General features: G+C 37.1%; 1 protein-coding gene across 1 annotated transcript in view; it reads right to left on the bottom strand.

Annotated features, from left to right (window-relative positions):
- Positions 1 to 16,038, bottom strand: part of LOC107189189 (putative uncharacterized protein DDB_G0292438) — a 21,526-nt gene extending 5,488 nt beyond the window's left edge. Inside the window, exons 1-2 of the mRNA XM_015577668.1 lie at positions 15,895 to 16,038; positions 15,501 to 15,622 (exon numbers count right to left, since the gene is read on the bottom strand). Coding sequence (XP_015433154.1) covers positions 15,501 to 15,622; positions 15,895 to 16,038 — 266 coding nt within the window. The remainder of the gene's footprint in view (positions 1 to 15,500; positions 15,623 to 15,894) is intronic.
- Positions 16,039 to 22,705: the final 6,667 nt, after the last annotated feature.

Genomic DNA, 22,705 nt, shown 5'->3' with positions numbered 1-22,705 from the left:
GTTAAGAGTTGCAACGTCAAGTGCAGCCGGGTTAATCCATCGAATATGTATTCACTTCACTGCACTGCACTAACACTGATCACCCGACACAATCACTTAATGTATTTTTAATCCAACGTGTTGTTACTACGTTAGGAAAATTCGTATCCCCGGAAAGGGCCGATTGGTTTCAATTTTTCAGATGTTTTACGTAACCAAACACTTGCACACCAACACCCGCATATCCGTTATTGTGTACGTACCACCATAAGATTCCGTAATACTCCCGTGAACTGAACATCTCTGTCGCCCGATTGCTAACCGACTGACAGAATTTTTCCGAAAGGGCTTCCTCTACCCCCAAGTAGTTTCCCATCGTTACATTGTGAGTTCACTCTCACCACGACAAGATTTAGGTAAAACGAAACCAACGGTTCTAGGATAACACGTGCTTTGCAGAAGTGCAAGGGAAGAACCGTCGCGCAGTTTCTCCAAGGCGCCGTAGCCCGTTAATTTATTGCCAGGGTACCCACTGCTTCGAGATAGAAAACAGACGTCACGTGCATCGGCTTGAAAATGTCCGAAATGAAGAGGCCCTGGCCGACCACCCTTGTAGAGGCCGGAGTGGAATTTTCGGTTCTTTATGGCTCAATTTCTTCGGCCTTTTTTTTTTTAGTATTCCGTCAAATATCTCGGAATTTATTAGAAATATAAAAACCGTACAATTTGCAATATTGTGTTTGTTTTGATATTGAATGTAGCTATATCATTGAATTCCAGAATAATCCCTTTCTTTAAACAATCTTTCGACGACTCCTGACAGTGCGCGCTGCAGGTAAATCCAAAAAAAATACTACCGTTTTCGTTGAACTCTTTTCCGTAAATCATTGACACTTTGATATAGCTTTTAATCTATTGAAATAGTCTGGAGCGTTAGCGATACCATCAGTCGACTGTAATAGTGGAGCGCCCGATTCTTTTACCTGAACCGGGGCGCACCGCTGTCTTCAATGGGTTACTATTACGTTAATATGAACCGCATCACCCTACCGATAGGCTTATTTTACGGAAAAGAATTTAACGAATACGGTTTTTATATTTCTAATAATTTCCGAGATATTTGACGGAATACTAAAAAAAAAAATACGTATGAAATGTTTTCATGAGAACTACAATTTCACAAAGTTGTAATAAAATTGTCGATTGTCAATTCTGTTGTGAGTTCACGATTGCTACGAGGCCGAAGATTTTAAGCCATAAATAACCGAAAATTCCACTCCGGCCTCTACAAGGGTGGTCGTCCAGGGCCTTGCAGCGTCAACTGACACGTGTCGGTAAATTTTTTTCCCTGCTCCTCGAGATAGACAATGTACACTGTACTTTCCAACTCGAAGCAAGGGATACGTTGATGGTCCTCTTCATTTCGGACATTTTTAAGCCGATGCACGTGATGTCTGTTTTCTATCTCGAAGGAGTAGGTACCCTGGCAATAAATTAACGGGCTACGGCGCCTTGGAGAAACTGCGCGACGGTCCTTTCCTTCCACTTCTGCAAAGCACGTGTTATCCTAGAACCGTTGGTTTCTTTCTACCTAAATCTTGTCGTGGTGGGAGTGAACTCACAATGTAACGATGGGAAACTACTTGGGGGTAGAGGAAAAATTCTGTCAGTCGGTTAGCAATCGGGCGACAGAGATGTTCAGTTCACGGGAGTATTACGCAATGTTATGGTGGTACGTACACAATAACGGATATGCGGGTGTTGCTGTGCAAGTGTTTGGTTACGTAAAACATCTGAAAAATTGAAAACAATCGGCCCTTTCCGAGGCCACGAATTTTCCTAACGTAGTAACAACACTTTGGATTAAAAATACATTAAGTGATTGTGTCGGGTGATCAGTGTTAGTGGTCGTGCAGTGAAGCGAGTACGTATTCTGTGGAATAACCAGGACGCACTTGACGTTACAACCCTTAACTTCGGCTGGTGAGGTATACCTGCGATCACCTGCGAACTGGGCCATACCCTGCCATAAACCGTTTGGGCCGTCGATGACCAGGATCGGTACACTGACCTACTGACGCAGGTTTCTACGCTGCAGGTGAATTTCCGTAAGGGTGAGTTCTATTCAGTTTATTGGTCATTATTGTTTTATTAATTTCAGCGAACTACAATCGCTTCTCGTTTATTCTTTGTTACATTACCTTTTCGTTCACACGTTATTTGTAAAGGAAATTTACAAATTCGTAAAAAGGAATTTACAAAAATGTAAATGTGCATTCGTCTTTTTACGTTAAACATAATTTGCCTACATTTACGTTTCATTCATTAATCTCTTTAAATAACAAACGACAAATGATAAAAAGTATGATTTTATTTGTTACGTCTTGTTTATTTGCTATTATTATACGCGGTTTCCTGCGATGCATGGTGACCTACTTGTTCGGAGCATCGTAGTACAAGCGTAGCGCGTAGCCACCGCTAGCGCGGGAACTCGGCTGGCAAACTCGCGCTCTGATTGGTCGCGGTTTTTCGTTAATATCTCGTAAACGAAGCCTCAGTTTAAATTTTTGCTAAGGAAAAAGTTGTTCCAATTCACCCCCCGAGTGCCACATTTCCGGGTCGGAGGACATTTTTGGGGTACCCTGTATATATATATATACATATATATAAATTGTATATGTATATTAAACAGATAAACAAGTGTTTTACCAGCAAAGTTACCTTTACAAGTTATTATTATGTACAATTTATACATGTAAGAGCGTTGGATGGAGGTCCCGAGCGCTCAATCGGCCGTCCTGCACTGACATTCGCTTTCGAATGTCTTTTGCGTGCGTCTTCTTTCATCGTCTTTCGTCGTCATCGTCGTCGCCTCGCGTGGTCGTAGATACTTCCATCCCGGAAGAGTCCCCAAATGTAGGAGCGTTGTATAAATGAGGGCCCAAGCGGGATTCGAGCACACGACCTCCGGCGCCAAAAGCCGAGACTCTACACTCTGCTCCACGAAACCCTCCTATTTTCCACTGATGTTATTTGCTCTTTCTTGTTGGGTGTGGAGGCCTCGCTCTCACATACATGTAGCTAATTATTATAAGTTATTTCCAATCTTCTGTCCCCTGACTCTATTTTCACAAAATGTCAAATGTCAAACGTGTTGCGAGACAGTAACAAATTGTGAGTATATTCATAAATAAGAAAATAAAAAAATCAATTTGAAATATAATAACAAATTTTTTGTTGTAGCAACGTTTCTGACGTCTTTAAGACGATCTTTAAATGTTGGCAATCTTTGGGTGGGCCAATGTTGTATTATCCTCGTAACTTTCTTGTTAATTAACCAACTATAATAATTGTAGGCCCAACATTGGATATTCGTTGGCAAATTGTCATAACTTTTTCGTCGTAGGTCCTATGTTGGGAATTTGTAGGTGTAAAAGAATGCACATATTTTATAAAATAAATGCATACATTTTTATAAAAAAAAAGAAATACATATGTTTAGATATCCGTATAAAAAGTAGTGACGGACCAAACTGTATAAATTGTAATTTAGTAAATGTTGTTGGAATAAGCTATCAACATTCATAAAGGCTATTAACATTTATATCTCCTGTGGGTTGCTGCAATCGTTGTGCGTCTTGCCCATGGACATAGGAATAACGGGATGGAGCATATTCCCCTACTTTGGGCGAGGGGAGTGAAGCCACTTTCGCGGCGCGGTCGGTCACGTGGTGCACTGGTGCCACATTGATGATTGGTTGGAACATAAATGCGCGAAATTTCAAGATTAGGACCTTTAGTTTCTTTACAATTACACATGTACGATAGAATATTTTCAGTAAAACAGAGAGCTACCAAGCGTTTTATTTATAAATCAACATACTGAAATATTGATGGTATCATATAAATGCATTTTATTGAGATGTCAGAATTAAATGGTTAAAAGTTAGAATCTATACATACAAAAAACATTGTTTTTGTTTGGTATTTAATTTTGCAACTACGCAATGAATTCAGTAAATTTGGCAGTATTATTAGTTGATGAGATTTGTAAATCAATAAAATATTACTATTTAGAAATAGAAATAACTAGAAGATTTAACACATTTGGTAACAGTATATCACTAGCCACCGCGGAAGTAATAAATATTGGACACAGTTCTATAATGAAATATTACAAATTTTATTATAACATGTGAATTTAAACCTAAATGTTGGTGATACATTTTAAACCTGTTACTCGCCTTTAAACAAAATTAACTTATTGAATATTTGTCACGTGCTACTTGATTTGTTAATAGTTTGCTGCGCAATATAGTAAAACCTTATTTTAATGTATCTATTACAAATAGAGCGTATTAAATGATTTATATGATTATCGAGTGGGCTTTGCTAAGACATATGGTCTTCTAACTACGATCACAACCAATCGCTAATGTAGCACCAGAGTACCACGTGACCGTGTCCCCCGCTCCCCTAAGGCTTCTCCGGCCCGCTCGACTTATGCTTCGTCCCTTTATTTCTATGTCCATGGTTTTGCAGCACATCTTTGTCGTGTTTTAGGTTATGCTTGCAGCCATCTTTGTATTAAATCAAGCGTGCTCGTTCCACTGTGTATTTTGCTCTTTAAGTTTACTTTTTGTCTTCTATCAATAAATACTATTGTAACAAATGTAAAATATAAGTTAATTTGAAAAAATAATGCATAATAAATAATACAATTTATATTGCAAAAGTCACCAATGAGATGATGAAATATCACACTGAAAGAAAAGAAATATATATTATGCGAACAGGAATAAAATAAGAAAATATGAACAAAATATAATTTCAATAAAACTCGTGTTACTTAGAACTCGCGAATTATAAAATATTAGTTAATAATGTTGCAAGTTAGTGTTACTGATTACTAAAATTAAAGGGATAAATATAAATGACAAATGATTTAAGATAAAATCCTGTTGTTTCAACAGCAATAAATATAAATTACAAATGATAAAATATATTATATACTGTTAATTAAAGTAATACGATATAATAATAGTCTGGGGAGGGAAAGAAATGCAAAAAGAGAATGGAAGCATAAAATGACATGAATAAGAAGTAAAACCAGAAAGGAAAAGCTTTTCCAGTTTAAGAGCAGTTATTCGTTGATTATTCCCGCGATACGCCCTTTCAAAGGGATGCGTGAAATATGTATGACAAAGAATGGGCCGAGCGAATGAAATTTTCATTTCGTACGACTTGATGCAATTGGTATAATGAAATATAATAGCCTTTATGGGATTCGTTGAACAACGAAACAACTGCACTTTAGGGATATATGTATATATATTCAGTAATTTAGTAACAAAATTTTAAGCGTTTTAATTATGAAACAAAAGAACCAGTACTAGAATTATTCATTTGTAGAGGATGGTGTTAGTTAATTAAAACTTTGAATTTCGATGTTCCATTAATATGAAATAAACTTATAAAAATTTTATTAATAGTAATAACTAAACTGTGGATTGCATCCATTCACAGCATGTACGGTCGTCTAAAAGTTGGTACAGTGAAAACTTTAGAAACGTTTTTATTTTATTCAAAACTTGATGGGACCCATAACGGACTAAATGAAGTTTCATGTAATTGCAATTTCAGTAAATTGATTACCAAAAATTGATATTCGCAAAATACATCTGCAATTTAGTAATGATATTATTAATATAACTGATAACATGAATATACTATTATACTTTATCAATGAGAATCCACTCTGAAATTATAAAAACGAAAATTACAATTCAAAATTATTCCCCAAAAATTGTAAGATCAAAAATTGTACGAACAACAATTGAGAAGAAGAGTACTAGAATTAATTACAGTTTAAAAGTTACTGTTCAAAAATTATAAAAACAAAAATTGGAAAATGAAAACTACAATAAAATTATTTACAGTTTAAAAATTACGCCCTGAAAATTTCTAAGACTTACTGTAAATCTACAAACATTGATACATTATCGAATATGTTTTCTAATGTGCAGGATTTGGCATAAGCAGTCTGAATTTGAGTGGTTGAATGACGAAAAATGACACTTGGCTGGAGAACTACTTGTATATCGAAGGAAATAACAGCTGCGATAGGAACCGTTGGAAACGCAGAAGTAAACCAGGAGGTTGGCGTGATCCGTTCCCCTAAACTGATTTTACTCGCTGCTATAGGAAAATATCCGATTCAGACGCTACCACCTATGCTAGATAAACTACATTAATGTAGCAGTCTTTTGTAAAGCCAACACGCGACTTCCCTATCTGATCAACACTCGTGGAAATAAATTCGCTTCACCTGTATGTAGTGGCTGTACTTGCGAGTGTAATCGGTCATCGTCAATAAACGACACTCCTATCGTAAATCTTAATTTATCTGAATTTTAACCATTGATAAACAGAACAGTATTTTTATGTACTGTTACGCGGATTTTAACCTTCGGGCTTCGGTCAGCCATGTGGCCGTGGTCAGCCGCGAACAAAGCCCACCTTTCGGTGTTTGCGATAATTCGCGTCTCCACCAGTTGAACGCCTGGCACTCCCCGAGTGCCGGTATCGCGTGGGACTTCCGATGCTTCCGGAATTTACGTAGAGTGGAGACTACGAGAGAGTGGCGGTTACCGGCTAGCACGCAAAAGGGGCGAGGTTCGCAAGTAGGATGCGGAGACCATCCTCACGACAGGAGGCGGTTTGCGAATGAATCGAAATCGTTTTGCGTTAAATTAGACGTTTATTAACGCCACGCGTCTACCCTTGATAACAAATCCGGTAACAATTTTGTCCGAAAATTCGGTATACGTAGCAATACAAACTACGTAACAAGTGCTTCGGCTACAGTGCCTCCGCGAGATGGTATGCGCGGTACGCTACTAGTTGAGGAACCCGGAGGAAATCCGCCCGCCTGCTACTCGCAGTCGCGCCCGCGAACTCGCAACTTCTCACTGAAGGTGAGAAGCTGACCGACGTTAATTTGACTCTACTTTACCGCAATCAATTACAGATGCACCCGAGATGAAATGGATGGCTTACCGCTCACAGATGTTGGGGTTCTCGCAATCGTCCTGCCTCTCACACTCGCATTCGCGATACAAAATTCCTGCTTGTGTTGCTATTATCGGAAACTTTACTCTCTAATCGCTCGCAACCGAATGATCTAGCGCGGATTTCGGTAATCGGCCGTAACGTTCAGCGGTATCCCCCTTTCCCCGTTTCTCTAATGTTTCGTTCCCCGTGCCCCCGCCGCGAATCGCCCCAGGAGTATCCGCTGGTGTTCGGATGTGTCGCGTTTCAATATATTGCAAATTATACGGTCCTTATATTTCTAATAATTTCCGAGATATTTGACGGAATACTATAAAAAAATACGTATGAAATATTTTCATGAGAACTACAATTTCACAGAGCTGTAATAAAATTGTCGATTGTCAATTCTGTGGTGAGTTCACGGTTGCTACGAGGCCGAAGATTTTGAGCCATAAATAACCGAAAATTCCGCTCTGGCCTCTACAAGGGTGGTCGGCTAAGGCCAAACAGCGTCAACTCACACGTGTCGGTAAAATTTTATCTCTGCTCCTCGAGGAAAACAATGTACATTGTACTTTCCAACTCGAAGCAACGGGTACGTTGGTGGTCCTCCTAATTTCGGACATTCTCAAGCCGATGCACGTGATGTCTGTTTCCTATCTCGAAGCAGTAGGTACCCTGGCAATAAATTAACGGGCTACGCGCCTTGGTGAGACTGCGCGACAGTTCTTTCCTTGCACTTCTGCAAAGCACGTATTATCCTAGAACCGTTGGTTTCTTTTTACCTAAATCTTGTCGTGGTGGGTGTGAACTCACAATGTAACGAAGGGAAACTACTTGGGGGTAGAGGAAGCCCTTTCGATGGATTCGATGATTCGAGGAAGCAATGTTATGGTGGTACGTACAGAATAACAGATATGCGGGTGCTGCTGTGCAAGTGTTTGGCTACGTAAGACATCTGAAACATTGAAAATAATCGGCGCTTTCCGGGGCCACGAATTTTCCTAACGTAGGAACAACACGTTGGATTAAAAATACATTAAATGATTTTGTCGGGTGATCAGTGTTAGTGGTCATGTAGTGAAGTGAGTACGTATTCGGTGGAATAACCAGGACGCACTTGACGTTACAACCCTTAACTTCGGCTGGTGAAGTTATCCTGCGATCACCTGCGAACTGGGCGATACCCTGCCATAAACCGTTTCGGCCGTCGATGACCAAGATCGGTTCAGTGACCTAGTGACACAGGGATGCAAACTGCAGGTGAATTTCCGAAAGGGTGAATTCTAATCAATTTATTGCTGATTATTATTTTTTTAATTTAACGCAAGCTATGACTTATTTCCGGCGATAATTCTGCAAGTTTCTGTACCTAACTTTTTCTTCGGGCTTTTTGAAGAAACTTATTCATTATCAGTAACATTGTTGACCGTTATTAAACTACGAATTTTTATACCAATACCAAACTACGATCACTTCTCGTTCATGCTCTGTTAAATTACCTTTTCGTTCACACGTTATTTGAATTGGAAATTTGCAAATTCGTAAAAAGGAATTTACAAAAAAGTAAATGTGCATTCGCCTTTTTACGTTACACATAATTAGCCTACATTTATGTTTCATTCATTAATCCCTTTAAATTGCAAACGGCAGATGATAAAAAGTATGATTTTATTTGTTACGTCTTTTTTATTTGCTATCATACGCAGTTTCCTGCGATGCATGCTGACCTACTTGTTTGGAGCTTCGTAGTACAAGCGTAGCGCGTAGCCACCGCTAGCGCGGGAAATCGGCTGGCAAACTGGCGCTCTGATTGATCGGGGTTTTCGTTAATATCTCGGTAACGAAGCCTCAGATTACATTGTTGCTAAGGAAAAAGTTGTTCCAATTCACTCCCCAAGTGCCCCATTTCCGGGTCGGAGAACATTTTTGGGACACCCTGTATAGGGTGGTACAACTGAACAGGAAGTCATTCTTACATGTAGAATTAAACTGAAAATATAAAATAAAATTTGTTCGTACAATGCTTCGTTTTCCAGACAATCGAATTCCAAAATTTGCTGAATACGCCTGTAACTCAGGACTTGGCTACCGCGTCTTCTCATTACTTTCGGTTTCTGATTATTGTGAACACGAATACATACAATATCAGCAAAAAATATGGAACCAAATCTGATAATAATTGAAGGATGAGAACAAAATTATTCTACAAAGATTTGATGAGCGTCATTTCGTAAAACTGATCCTAAATGATTTTTATATCTAGAGATTTTGTAACCTTTATTAAACTTTTTACAATTTTGGACTGTATTAATCTCATAAGTTCATCCATTAAAGAAATAAAACCTACGACATCACATGCTTGTTGGAAAAACATATGGCCGGGGTCAATTCAAAGTGAAAATCTAATTAGCCGGCAGAAAACAGAATGGATGCAATAGTAGAATTTACTAATTGTAAGTCTCTTGTAGGGGAAGGTTTTGACGATATGACTGTCGAAGATATCCAAGAATTACTAGTGGAAGAAGAAACTGATGAAGTAAGTTTGGAGGAAATGACATGTGGAACATGCTAAGATAATTCAGGGGACGATAGCATAGATGACAACGAAGAAATTAAACATTTTACTCTAAAAAGCGTAAAAAATGGCCTAGACTTAGCCGAACAGTTGGAGTTATATTTCCTAAATGAAGATCCTTCAATTGAAAGAAGCATAATGTTTCCGAGAGAACTCTACAAGTGCTTAGCACCATATAAAGAAATTTATAAAGATCTCTCAATTAAAAGCAAGCAATCTAAAATAACGGATTTTTTGCGAAAAGTAGAGCATAGAACTCAAGATAGTGCTGAAGAAAGTGCAGAGACTAGAATATCTTATCAAAAAGAAAAGTCCTCGGTTAATGGTGCTTAGTAGTGATGACAATGAAAACATTATTTCATACATATTAATATGTAATACTTTTGATGAAAATTGCTTTAATAAAAATATTTCTCCTAATTATAAAAATATTTCTCCTAAATATAAAAATATAATAGTATGTTTCTCTAATTTGTGGAACATAACTGTCTTTTTTGGACTAGTTCTTCGTTCCGTATAACACGGATTTGCATAACACGGCATTTTTTAGGAACGTAACAACAGTGTTATGCGGGGGTTACCTGTAGTAATAACAAAATACATGATTATTTTTTCACCCTGACTAGTATACTCCCAATAATGTCAAACAGCTACAGTAAATTGTTTTATCTTACATTTCGAATACCATTATCTCCACCTCCACCTCCGAGTAGATATCCACCAGTAATGGAATAAATTTTCTATTAATGAATCTTACGAGAACTATACGAGTTACTCTCCCTATTGTGGGGTAAGGCACCTACCTGGAACAAAATTCCCCGACAGATAACGATCTTTCCGCGGCAAAATATACGGAAATATGGGTACCATTTGGTTGAAACGGCCCCAACCAGCAGTATCGCCCCTCAAGATGTCTGTCCTCCCTCCTCCCTTTGAGGCCTAGCCAGAATCACGTTATACAGACCGCAAACCACTAAGACGATGCTTGCAGCAAGTGGGTGGACAAGAACCTTAACCCAACCGCGTGATATAAAGGGTGGGGCAATAACTATGTCCACTTTGAATATTGCCGTTATTTGTAATAATATGAAAAAATGTTATATACAAAAATTACACGGTATAGAGGGGGGCATATTGTGACACAAACAGTTTCTGCGTGGGTGAAGGCATAGAGGAGATTTCAAGGTCATCTCTGTTTTTTGTAACGGAATGCTATGTTTTTTTTATCGCCATGTGATAGCCGGTGTTGAGACGACTACAACGAGATATCATTGAAGGTCATGCAAGGTCAAATGTGGTAGTAAAATAAACTTCCTTACATTACAGGAGATGCTCGAAGTGATGACCGTTTGCGTCAATGCAATGTTGCAATCTTCATATCGCTGTATCACGTGTATGTCTTATCGTTTCTGAACTTATTCTAGCACATGTTGCAATTATCCATTGTTTCATATTTTCTGGTGTAGTGGGTACTTCTTGGTAAACAGCATTTTTCAATGCTCTCCAGAGAAAAAAATCTAACGGGGTTAAATCTGGAGAACGAGGTGGCCAACAAACTAATCCTCCACATCCTATCCACTTATTTGGGTAAAGTTCGTTCAGTGCATCTCTTACTCTCTGAGCATAACACATCATTTAGCGAACGTTTAGTGGTACATTTTCTAATAAAGTCTTCAATCTACTTCGTATAAAGTGTGCATATCGTTCGCCGGTAAGATTTCCATCGATAAAATGCGGTCCGATTATTTGATCACCAACGATTCCACACGCACACGTTAACTGACCATTCTCGTTGATGCTCAACTTGTTGTAACCAGTGTGGATTATCGATACTCCAATAATGCATATTATGCCAATTGAAATTTCCATGGTTAGTAAACGTAGCTTCATCGGTGAACAGTATTGAAGAAAAAAATGTTTCATCGATTGGTATTTTCTGTATAGCCCACTAACAAAATGCGACACGATTCATAAAATCTGTACCGTGTAACTCTTGATGAAGAGTAATATGGTATGGATGAAATTTATGCTGTGCAAGTATTCGTAGCACGCTCCTTCTACTGATAGCCGACTCACGTTCAATCTGTCGGGAACTAATCTGTGGTTTATGAGCTACAACTGCAAGAGCAGCAACTTCATTTCTTGCATCAGTTGCTCTTTTACGACGACTGCTCTTACGAGTGCCCAAATTTCCGGTTTTTTCAATTTTTTGCACAATCTTTGAAATGTTCAGTGCGAAGGATGTGTACGATTTGGATATCGTTCAGCATACAAGGATTGAGCTCTTATCGCATTTTGTCGCATTTCTCCATAAATGAAGATCATATCCACTTGCCCTTCGAAAGAAAACTTCATTTTGATGATCACGCAGCTACTTGACTTAGCAATCGACCGAGACTGACTAGCTATTCATGTTAATGTTACGAACTGATGAGATGTTTACATTTCTAGCTATACGCGATATATTGCCACAACATAAACAATGTTACCAAGCCATTCGTTTACGTAAAAGTGAGGGTCTATGAAATAATATAACATGTGCTAGAATAAGTTCAGAAACGATAAGACATACACGTGATACAGCGATATGAAGATTGCAACATTGCATTGACGCAAACGGTCATCACTTCGAGCATCTCCTGTAATGTAAGGAAGTTTATTTTACTACCACATTTGACCTTGCATGACCTTCAATGATATCTCGTTGTAGTCGTCTCAACACCGGCTATCACATGGCGATAAAAAAAACATAGCATTCCGTTACAAAAAACAGAGATGACCTTGAAATCTCCTCTATGCCTTCACCCACGCAGAAACTGTTTGTGTCACAATATGCCCCCCTCTATACCGTGTAATTTTTTTATATTATTACAAATAACGGCAATATTCAAAGTGGACGTAGTTATTGCCCCACCCTGTATATAGAAAGAACCATCAACGTCTCGAAAGGTTGCGACTGTCGTCAGCGTATATTTCTTGAAATCCGACGATTTATCACGATCTAGAAGTGAACGCCGATATCAAGAAAGAAGCGAGAGGGTGTTGGTTTCACCTTCCAACTTCAGGTTTTTTTTCTTTTCAACTTGTGGTCGATCGGTCCAGACGCGACGGGACACGATATTTCGCGATTTTTACCGAAAAACGTGGACGATATTTTCTATCGTCAGACGGGCTCCGATTTCCGAGGGAGTTTCCGTCTAGGTCGCACCCCACTCCTTAATGGAAGATTTGTGGTGTACGGAACTGTGTTAGAAGGGTTGAGACCACTATCGACTCACTACGGCGGGCAGGGATCAGAGGAGTTCGAGGGACCTGAGATATTTTAAGGATTATTTTCGGAAATCGAAGTGAAGTCACTGATTTAGTTTCTTATTTACTCATTATTATCTGAATGAAGTTGAATCATAAATGGTGGCTAATTTTGAAGAATAGAATGAGATTTCGAATCTAATGGAAACGAATTTAGTGTCACGAAGATTTCAAATTACTATTAGACTATGGACTTTGTACATGAAATAATCGTTTAATACCGACACTTGATATTATATTGAACATTATATGAATTGTATTAGACAAAGATTGAGTAGGCTGCACACACATTTTTCATTTAAATACAATAGTTACATTCATATTATAGAATATTCAATAATTATATTCATATAGAAAATTAATAGTATTCTTTAAGTGGTCCTGTGAAATGAAAGCTTTTCCGGGTTTACGCTACGTTTTCGCTTTTGTGATTTAAATCTTTTGCACTCAAACAGAAGATTGGTATATGTTTGTGGCAGCAGTTGCAGCAAGACTGATTGGTTTTTGGTTAGGCTATAATTAGTTTTTCTTTTCTATTCAGATTGCAAAAGAAGCAGGAACGCTTTCGCCAAACGAAATAACAATTCCAATCTCGTATTAAAATCTAATCAAGCACATAAAAATAAATATACAGGAAAAATAGAACAAAATATAGACTATAAGATTGGCTAAAAGGATTGCCTAAAAGAATTAAAATTTATATCACGTACTCTGTTTCAAATTTCTAACCCACCTACAAATGAGCATTCATTTCCGATGAACAGTGCTTAGAGATTATTTGTAGAAAAATGATCAGCACATGATGACTACGATTCACTACGTCTATACATGTTTGGTAGGATATTGTCTTGTTACCTGGATATAATTCAAAATCTGTTGACAAGTTATAAACATCAAACGACCTAAATAGTTATGTTGAATTGTAAAAACTTATTTGACAAATTATTGCACACTTCAATATTTCAATAAAGAAGTATTTTCTGTACATATTCTCATCATATCGAATTACATTAATAAAAATTTTTTTTCTTCTTTTTAATTTATTGAGTTATTTAGAATCAATTCTCACAGAGAATTATGAGTAAATTATGTTGACGTGGTGCCGAGGCATGGAATGCAACCTCCAAGGAGGTTACTTATATTGAATATGTGTACGAATGTTTGAATATAGACAGTTGTATGTGTTGGAGTTTTAGCGCATTTATTGTCTGTGTGCAAGTATATGTGACGAACAAAATGTAACTCTTTGGTACAGTTATATTTAGTAAGTTTATTATTTTAAGTTTTCGGCTTTCACTTTTCTCTGCCTTTCTTTTTACTTTATTAGAATAATACCAAATAATACACAACAACCTATCTTACTGGCAATGCTACCAACCAGTGCGAAATTAGTGCCGGGCAGATCATTGCTGCCAACAGTATGTGATATTAATGTGTTCGACTACTTATTTGAATCGAGTGGGTAAGTCGAGCGGGTAGAATCTTCTTAATCTACGACGGAATTCTGAGTTGTGCGAATTAATGACTAGGGGATTTGGGTGATTGGTTAGACACGAGTTATAACGACTGCTGAATGTTTTGATTTCTTCTTTCACTGTTGGTATCTTCAGGTCCTGATGTATTTTTTCGTTTGTTATGTACCAGGGGGCGTTGCAGATGAGTCGTAAAGTCTTAGACTGGAATCGTTGGAGGATCTTGAGACGGTTTCCTTTAATTTCCTTTTCATTAAATATGGATGTTATTAGGGCTATCTCTTTTTTCGGCAATTCCTTAATTATTTTATCGCAGATTAGATCATGGCCAGGGGCCTTTTTGGGGTTTCCGTGTCTAGTTATCGTTATTCCAACTTCTGTCGATATGAAGGGCTTGGTTTGAGGAGACATTTGGAACGGCGACTGTAAGTATTCAAGTATTTCGGTTTCATCGGTGGTTGATGTAGGAGGGGATAGTTTAAATACCTCAACCATTAATCTCCGTTTGTCGTGTGGAAGTCTGTTATTATGCCAGATTCTTCGAAGCTTTCGTTTTTCGGCAATTTCTTTCTTTATAAAATCGGGGTAGTCGTGATTTAAATTTTCCAGATTGGGAGTCAAAGTCCTGACCACATTTATTATGTTGTGAGTTAAGTAGTTCACTGCAGCATCTATATCGTCGTTCGTTTTTAAAGGTATTGAAGCTGTCATTCAGGTATTGAATATTTCCCGAAAATGAGACCAGTTCATATGTTTATTGTAGATGGAAGTACGGGGTACTTTTCCAATGATTACTGAATTAATTGTTGCGATGACAGAAGAATGATCCGAAGACAAGTCTAATGAGGAATAAATTTGCATATACCTTGGAGATACTAAATATAATTTTAAAGAATGTTTTGTCAGTAAAATGCGTCTCAGATTACCAGTACCAGCATTGCTTGTATATTTTGACTTTTTAAGAAAGATTCTAATTCGGTTTTATGTTGTAGAAACCCGTTAGCGTTCTAAAGAGCAATACATATGAGTTTCATTAATTTGGATTAAATGTTATTTTATTGATGATTATCGTCAATAATGATAACAGGTTGTTTGTTTGTTCCGTTTACTTTTCAATAAGTTTGTCCAGTCTACAGACATTTTTAACGATGTGAGGGTTATTATTATGGTTTCCGTTGGTGTTGCATTGAGGATCTGGCATATTTCCTTTAGGTTGACTTCCTTGGACTACCTGTGAATACGAGGAACAAGGGACAGTGTATTGTTGATTACTACTTATTGTATTACTTTGAGGATTCGTTTGGGTATTCAAATTTTCTGTGGGTCTGAGTCTCGGGAACATTTTCCTATGTACTTCCTTGTGTATTGGACACCCTTTATAGTTCGCGGGGTGATTATCTTCGCACAGTACAACGAAAGTGATGTTCACAGAGTTTAAAGAGATGACTTTAAAGAGTTTGTTATCTTTCTGTAGGCATTAGAGTCTGCTGGCAGGATTTTTACTTGGTCGTTATTTATTCTTAATTTGTAGTCTTCTTTGTTAATGGCCTTTTCTGGAAATCCCGTCAGTGTTTGAATGTCAATGACGTCATCAAGATATATTGGTGGTGGTGGAGGTTCTTTTGATGGTGATTGTTTGTCAAACATATCGATGTCTATATATGAGGTTAGTATTGAAAATCTGTTTGAAGTTGGTGTAATACTCGTCGATAGATCTTGCCTGGTTTTGTTGTTTCCATCTATGGTCTCTATCCTTCTTCTCTTTTTATTCTGGTCGATTCTACCAGCGGAGATATCCTCTTGCTACAGATAAGCCAGGTTGGTAACATATAAATTCTGGTTAAGAATTTGTGAAAGTTTTAATGTCATTTCGAGCTAGGTATGACCGATTTAAAATCGGTATACTAGTCGAACGACGTTGATGGTTGTCTTTGTCTAGGTAGAGATTGTATTTCTCTCTGTGATGTAACTATTGTTGGGTATTATGACTGTATTTCCTTGGCAGTTAATAGGTAAACACACTCTACATTATTCACACGCGGAGTTCGATTTCACACGTCCGGATGCTTCAATGGTTAGCACACGACTCCGATTGGAAATGAATGTCGATTCCTAGGTGGGTGAATACAGATTTTTATGGATCAATTTCGCGAGACTGGAATTAAACAGAAGTTTGTTCACTCTGTTAAGGATTTCATCAGACTTGAAATAAAAACAATGATTTAACTCCATTAATGTTATTATTACACTGAGATCTAAATGATCGTATACATTATAAGTGCGTAAAATCTGTAGTCTAGTTATAAGTACGAAACAAAAGTGTAGTAAAGGATTTTTGCCAACCAATACGGATTTTTTTTTAATAAGAATACTATTGTTAATCACTGTGTATGCTATCGAATGATTGAACAGCATTCGAACAGACATCGAACGATGTATCATCTGTTCGTTCGTCGTGTACCAGTTCCGCGTTTCGAGCACGCACAAAAAGTGCGGTAAATAAGAGGGTCCTCTTAACTAGATTTTCCGGTCCTTGGGCACGCTAAATCACCAGCAGCCATAAATCTTTCACGAAAGTCAAGTCGTCCTAGACGATCCTGATTACCACCGCTGCCCGCCTTCCGTTTTATCGTTACGAGCAGATAAGCCCGTTGCAACCGATCTGCGCGCCGCGAAGACATATCTTCAGTCCAGTGTTGCGCGCGGTGCGCAAAAGTGGCGAGCGGATTCATTAATTCTTCTTATTGTATTTTTTTCTGTACCTACAGGATAAAAGGCGTGAAATTTTATTTACGTTAATTTGTCTGGCGTCTTTTATCTCGGGTAATGGACAGATATTAAGCGTGTGTTCGTTGGCGACAGAAACATTCGGCCATACGTTCACCAATGGAAACCACCATCGTGGAATTTCGTTCGTTAAAGAGTTTTTGTTGTGTTATTCTATTTAAAACTTAGGTAGTCTCAGAAAAACTAATATTTTCCTATAGAAATCGCGACAGTGGAATTTTGATTCTTAAAGACTAATTTATGTTATTCTAAATAGGAATTACATAATATTAGAAAAACTAAAGTCTTTCAATGGAAATCACGACCATAGAATTTCGTTCGTTAAAGAATGTTCTTTATGTTATTCTACTTAAGAATTAGATAAGTTTAGAAAAGGTGATATTTTTTTGTAATGGAAACCGCAATCGTGGAATTTTGATTGTTAAAGGGAGTAGTTTATGTTATTCTAATTAAGAATTACATAATTTTAGAAAATACTAATCTGTTTATGAAATTGTTGTATAGACTATTATGCGGTTAAGTCTATGAGTAATAGTAGATATTGTTTTTAAATATTTATTGTTATGGGCATACGTATGTTACCGCCAGCGAGTGCTTTTGTTTTGCGGGGAGAAAAAAAGGTTCGAAACGTGCGAACATATGTATCCATGTGGATCGCTTTACTCAATAGATGTAAGTTGTAAGAAATTATTGTGTATGAATTAAGTAATAAAAGAATCTAGTAAGACATAACATTGATAAATAGGTACTGCATTTTGAGTACTATTATCAGTTGATCGAAAACCATGCAACCTCTACTGATGTTACCACAAAACAATAAAAAAAACTTCAATACTAGGTATTAAATTTATTGGGATAAAAACAGTAGTTTCAATTTGATAATTTTAAATTTTTTAGTGGACCACTATGTTTTAATGTTGAAATTGTACATTACAGTTAAGTCGGCTTAAGGAATTAGTTACAATATCTATTGAAGCTTCATATCAAATTACGAAAATGACAAATTAAGTAGTGACAAACAATAATTGCTAATATGATTTCATCGATGGTGTGTGGCGTAAATTATCAGAGAAGAGAATGCATTAATAATTGTACACGATGATTTCTATATTCCTTCTTGTTCCTCGACAAACGTCAACTAGTCAGCATGATTGACGTATGAAATTGGATGTGCCGTGAACGTATCAGACGCACAAACAATTACGTGAATTGAAGGTTCGTTTCGAGAGGATTTACGGTTACATTTGAATCGTTTTCGTGTCGACCTAAATTCAATAACGGCCGTTATACATAAAAGACATTGGTGAATATTAAAATTTTGATTATTTTTATATAAATTATTACACTTTTTCAGTGGAACGGTCATAAACACATTTTTAACGTAAACACATAATTCTTCTAAAAACTGATTAGTGAACATGAAAAAGTCACTAATGGATTTTGAGGAAATTAAAAAAAAGTTCTCTACTGTAGATCTGGAATGGTAATAATTCTTTCTAGATACTTTTAGGTGATCTATCTTTACGTGTTCAAAATATATCTTCGATTTGTTTGCGTTGCGAATTTATTTTGTTCTTCGAATACGTTATATAGAAGAAATGGTGAAAAACTGAAGAAAATGAAAAAAGCATTTACGAAATATACCCTAATTTGCTGAAGGATTTACGGTCCAGAGAATAGCAAACTTTTACAAATTTTGCTGTGAATATCATCTTTGAACTGTGATTATCAGCGTCATTGATTGCGTCTACTTCAATATTCATTCGTAAACAGTACAACCTATCATTTTCGTTTTTCTGCTGTTTTCAGATCCACGATAAATTATGTATTTAGTTTTCACCAATTATTGTTACAGCTTTTGTATACTGGTGTACATACTAATCTTTAATTATTTAAAAAATATAAAACTGTTGGATCTATACCATTGAATCGTTAAGATGATATCATTGAAGTCTGTAAACTGCAAGACAACACCGAAAACGGTTTTAAAATTTACGGCATGAAATAGATATTAAAAAATATGTTTCAAATTCCAGTCATACATATAAAAGAGATTTTTTCTTTACAGACAGTTCAGACAGTCTGATATACGTATCGATTACGAGAGATTTTGTACAATATCTGTTCTCCGTATTATTTTTTGCTTCTGTCACTACTATGTCATTTCAAAAGACACAGTCCTGGAAATTTTTCTTCCTTTATTCGAATATTAAACACGTATTTATACCTCTACTATGATTAATGCTAAGAAAATTAATTAAACCACATTTATTGTAGAAATGTGTAGCTCACTATCTTGACCGAAATAAGTTAGATATGAATCATTTTATCAATCATGTCACACCCCTGCAAGAAAAGTTGTCAGGAGAAAGGAGAGAAATTGATTCATTCAAGTAGCACTCCATATATTAAACAAAGTGACATTAGCACCATGTCACTTGAAATATTGAACTTTAACTTATAACATTTTTCTGGATGTTATTATTATATTTTCTGGAACTATGTATTGGAAAATATTTTATGTGATAAAATAACAATTGACTCGTTTGATTCGTTGATAATGAAACTTTTACTAGTATATTGGTGAGATTTTTCTGATTAAAATTATACCAAATATGACATAAGTTGGATCATATTTACTCATGTGGAAACTGTTAATAGTTCATATTAGTTCATTATCGATTCTGATAAATCATAAATAAATATGACCCAAATTGGGATGACATATAAAAGTTTGATCGTTAGGGTGGGTTTTGGAGGTCCCCCCCCCCCCCCCCCCCCCCCAGTGGTGGGGATGATGTCTGGACAATAATCGGTATATCAACAAAGAGTCAATAATCGCGAGGACTCTGTAGTAGTAAACCACTAAATGTGTAATTTTTCTGTTCCTGCACTTCGAGTGGTTTTTGAATTTCTTCACGAGTTCTTAGACGTTTTTTATCTTGTCTTAGGTAAACCAATGCAAAACTTCTCTGAGTTAAATATAAACCCTAGAAGTTTACACTCTTTTAACGGTGTTAACTGACATTTTTCTGTATTTAGAACAAATTAGTGACTCGAGTAATTTCTTTGTTACATTTACATTTGTTTCATCTTCGGTAATACTTCTTCCTATTAGTAATACATCACCTAGGTAAAAAACAGATTTTTAATCCCCTGGACCGTGGAATTTCTGCTACCGGTTTCAGCAACTTTGTAAATAGGAAGGGAACTGTGCATAGCCCGAAAGTAAGCAGTTACACTAATGTTAATTGGTATAAGGAAATATGCACCTTTTAAGTCAATCGACGGCATATTGGCATTTTTTGTTAGTGATCTGATAACCGTTTTTCTGTCCTCCATCTTAAAGTGGGGCTTTATGTATTTATTTAAGTTTGTCAGATTCAGAATATACCTTTTACTGTTATTAGCTTTTTCAACCACTAATGACTTCACCGAACTCCCGACTGCAATCATTTCTATTACCGGATTCAAATCAGGTAAAAAAACTGCCTTTCTTGTTACCGATCTTCTATAATGTAGATCCGTGAGGATTCCTCGGCGTTCACCTCCATGAACGGTTTCTCTGGCCTATTGCCTCTCAGGAGCTCTGTCAAAAAATACTACCGACAGCGCTTATGGCTCTGCCAAGTTGGCCTTGCTCCATTCTCTGATACTCATCCCTGTTGAGTGCATCGCCAGACATTGCGGATTTTACCTCCGGATTAAGTAGAAGTGTTTTAAGGGGTGAGCCTGGTGTAACTCGCCGAAAATTGAGGAATATTCGGGAATTTTTTTTAAAGAAAGTACTTAATCGATCATTCTCAAATTTACAGGTTGTTAAATTACCACATTATAGTTTATAACAACATTTATTTTGTTAAAAAAGCATGACAACTAACAAAGTTATGAGAGCTTCTTTCCAGTCTGTTCGCGACGCACTGTTTTCGCAGCGTGCAACGTAACGTCTGCTGCATTCGTCTGAAATGAAATATTTAACAAGGTTTCTTTAGTTTAAGAGTGTACGCATAGCATGAACTTAAATATAAGTTAATAGAAGCAAAATTGTATAAATCGTAGCCTTTTGAAGAAAAAATTAACTTTTTTCGGTTAAATTTTGCCTGAAATGTCTATAAAAAAATTATTTATTTAAACAATATCATTGAAACAATAGGTTCATTCTATAAAGAAAATGTTTACGAATATCTATGCAAAAGGCCAATTTGGTCGGTTGAATACTTTTTGAGTTACATTGCACGCTAATTTGAAATACGACATTTTGAGAAAAACGCGTTTAAAGTTTTCGGTGAAGATAAATAACAGTTATCGGATAATTACAGCTGTTTCATGCTAATCCCCCATACCAGACCCGTACATTAGACCCTCCTCTTCCTCAAACTCTTCAAGTAAGATCGCATTCTGTTCCTTCCTTGTAATGTGTTACTGCTGAAGCTGCGACGCTCTTGTCTCTTCAGCCGTTGTGCGTCGTATACGTTGGCAAACATCTTACATTGTTGCCCAATGACTAAATCCAATTTGTGCATCAATTGCAGAACAAAACTGTATCCCTCGTTGAATTGTTCAGCAGCTAAGAACGAAGCAATTTCAACAGTTTTGAAACCGCAATTTAGGCTTAGGCACCAATCGCTACACGGTGGAATTAAAACTTTATTTGCGTTCTGCGTATGACCCCCTAAGCACCTTTCTAATAAATCCGAACGCGACGAATCTTCATAAATCGTAATAATTTTTTTTGAACGTCCGGATCAAGTGCAAGTGGATGTCTGTGGTTTTCTATATGAGCGTCGTCTACTCAACGTAACAAAAACGGCTGTAGCAGGTTTAATTTTTCGAATTTCTTTCTATGGTTTTGGGAGGACATTCTCGAGGTGTTAAACTATCGATTTAAGGAAAAAGTTAGTCAGTTGATTCCGGGAAATACTTTTTTAATAATCTCAGGTTGGAATCCGCGGACATCCCTGATTTTTAATACTTTTGCTCACCTTTCAGCAAGCGTGCTATGAAATTCCGGGACGAGAGCTGAATCCTTCATTAAGTCATCTCCAAGCAGTTCGAGAGTCTCTCTCTGCGGATAACTCTCCTTTTCTTCCACGTCCGCTTCCTCCTGGCACGTTGGATTTTGTTTTCTAACCTCTTTCAATGACATACTGCGAGAATGGCGTGATTGTGTCAACCTGTCAATGCCGCCGTCAGCCAACGCCATATTACCCTTCTGTATATCTGAAAACAAGGGGAAGTTGCTGACACAAATACAACTCACCAAACTACTAAGAACTGACATCACGGTTCTTGGTACTCGTCGGACAAAGTTCAACATTCTTTTTGTCATATTGCGGTTCCTAACATAGACTCTGGCTTGATGTGTCTCTCGGAGGACGCTCGATGCCATCTTTGTCTGGTCTCAATAGATATTACATATGGCTGGACGCACCTCTCGGGCGACGCTCAACGCCATTTTTATCATGTCGTAGCATCAAAGATAAGATTACAATAAGACGCATCTTGCGGGCTATGTTTCTCAGCTTCT

Source organism: Dufourea novaeangliae, unplaced genomic scaffold (assembly GCF_001272555.1).
Source record: "Dufourea novaeangliae isolate 0120121106 unplaced genomic scaffold, ASM127255v1 scaffold17, whole genome shotgun sequence".
NCBI lineage: Eukaryota > Metazoa > Arthropoda > Insecta > Hymenoptera > Halictidae > Dufourea > Dufourea novaeangliae.
Note: the sequence above shows the minus strand (reverse complement) of the source record. Positions and strands in the feature narration are given on the sequence as shown.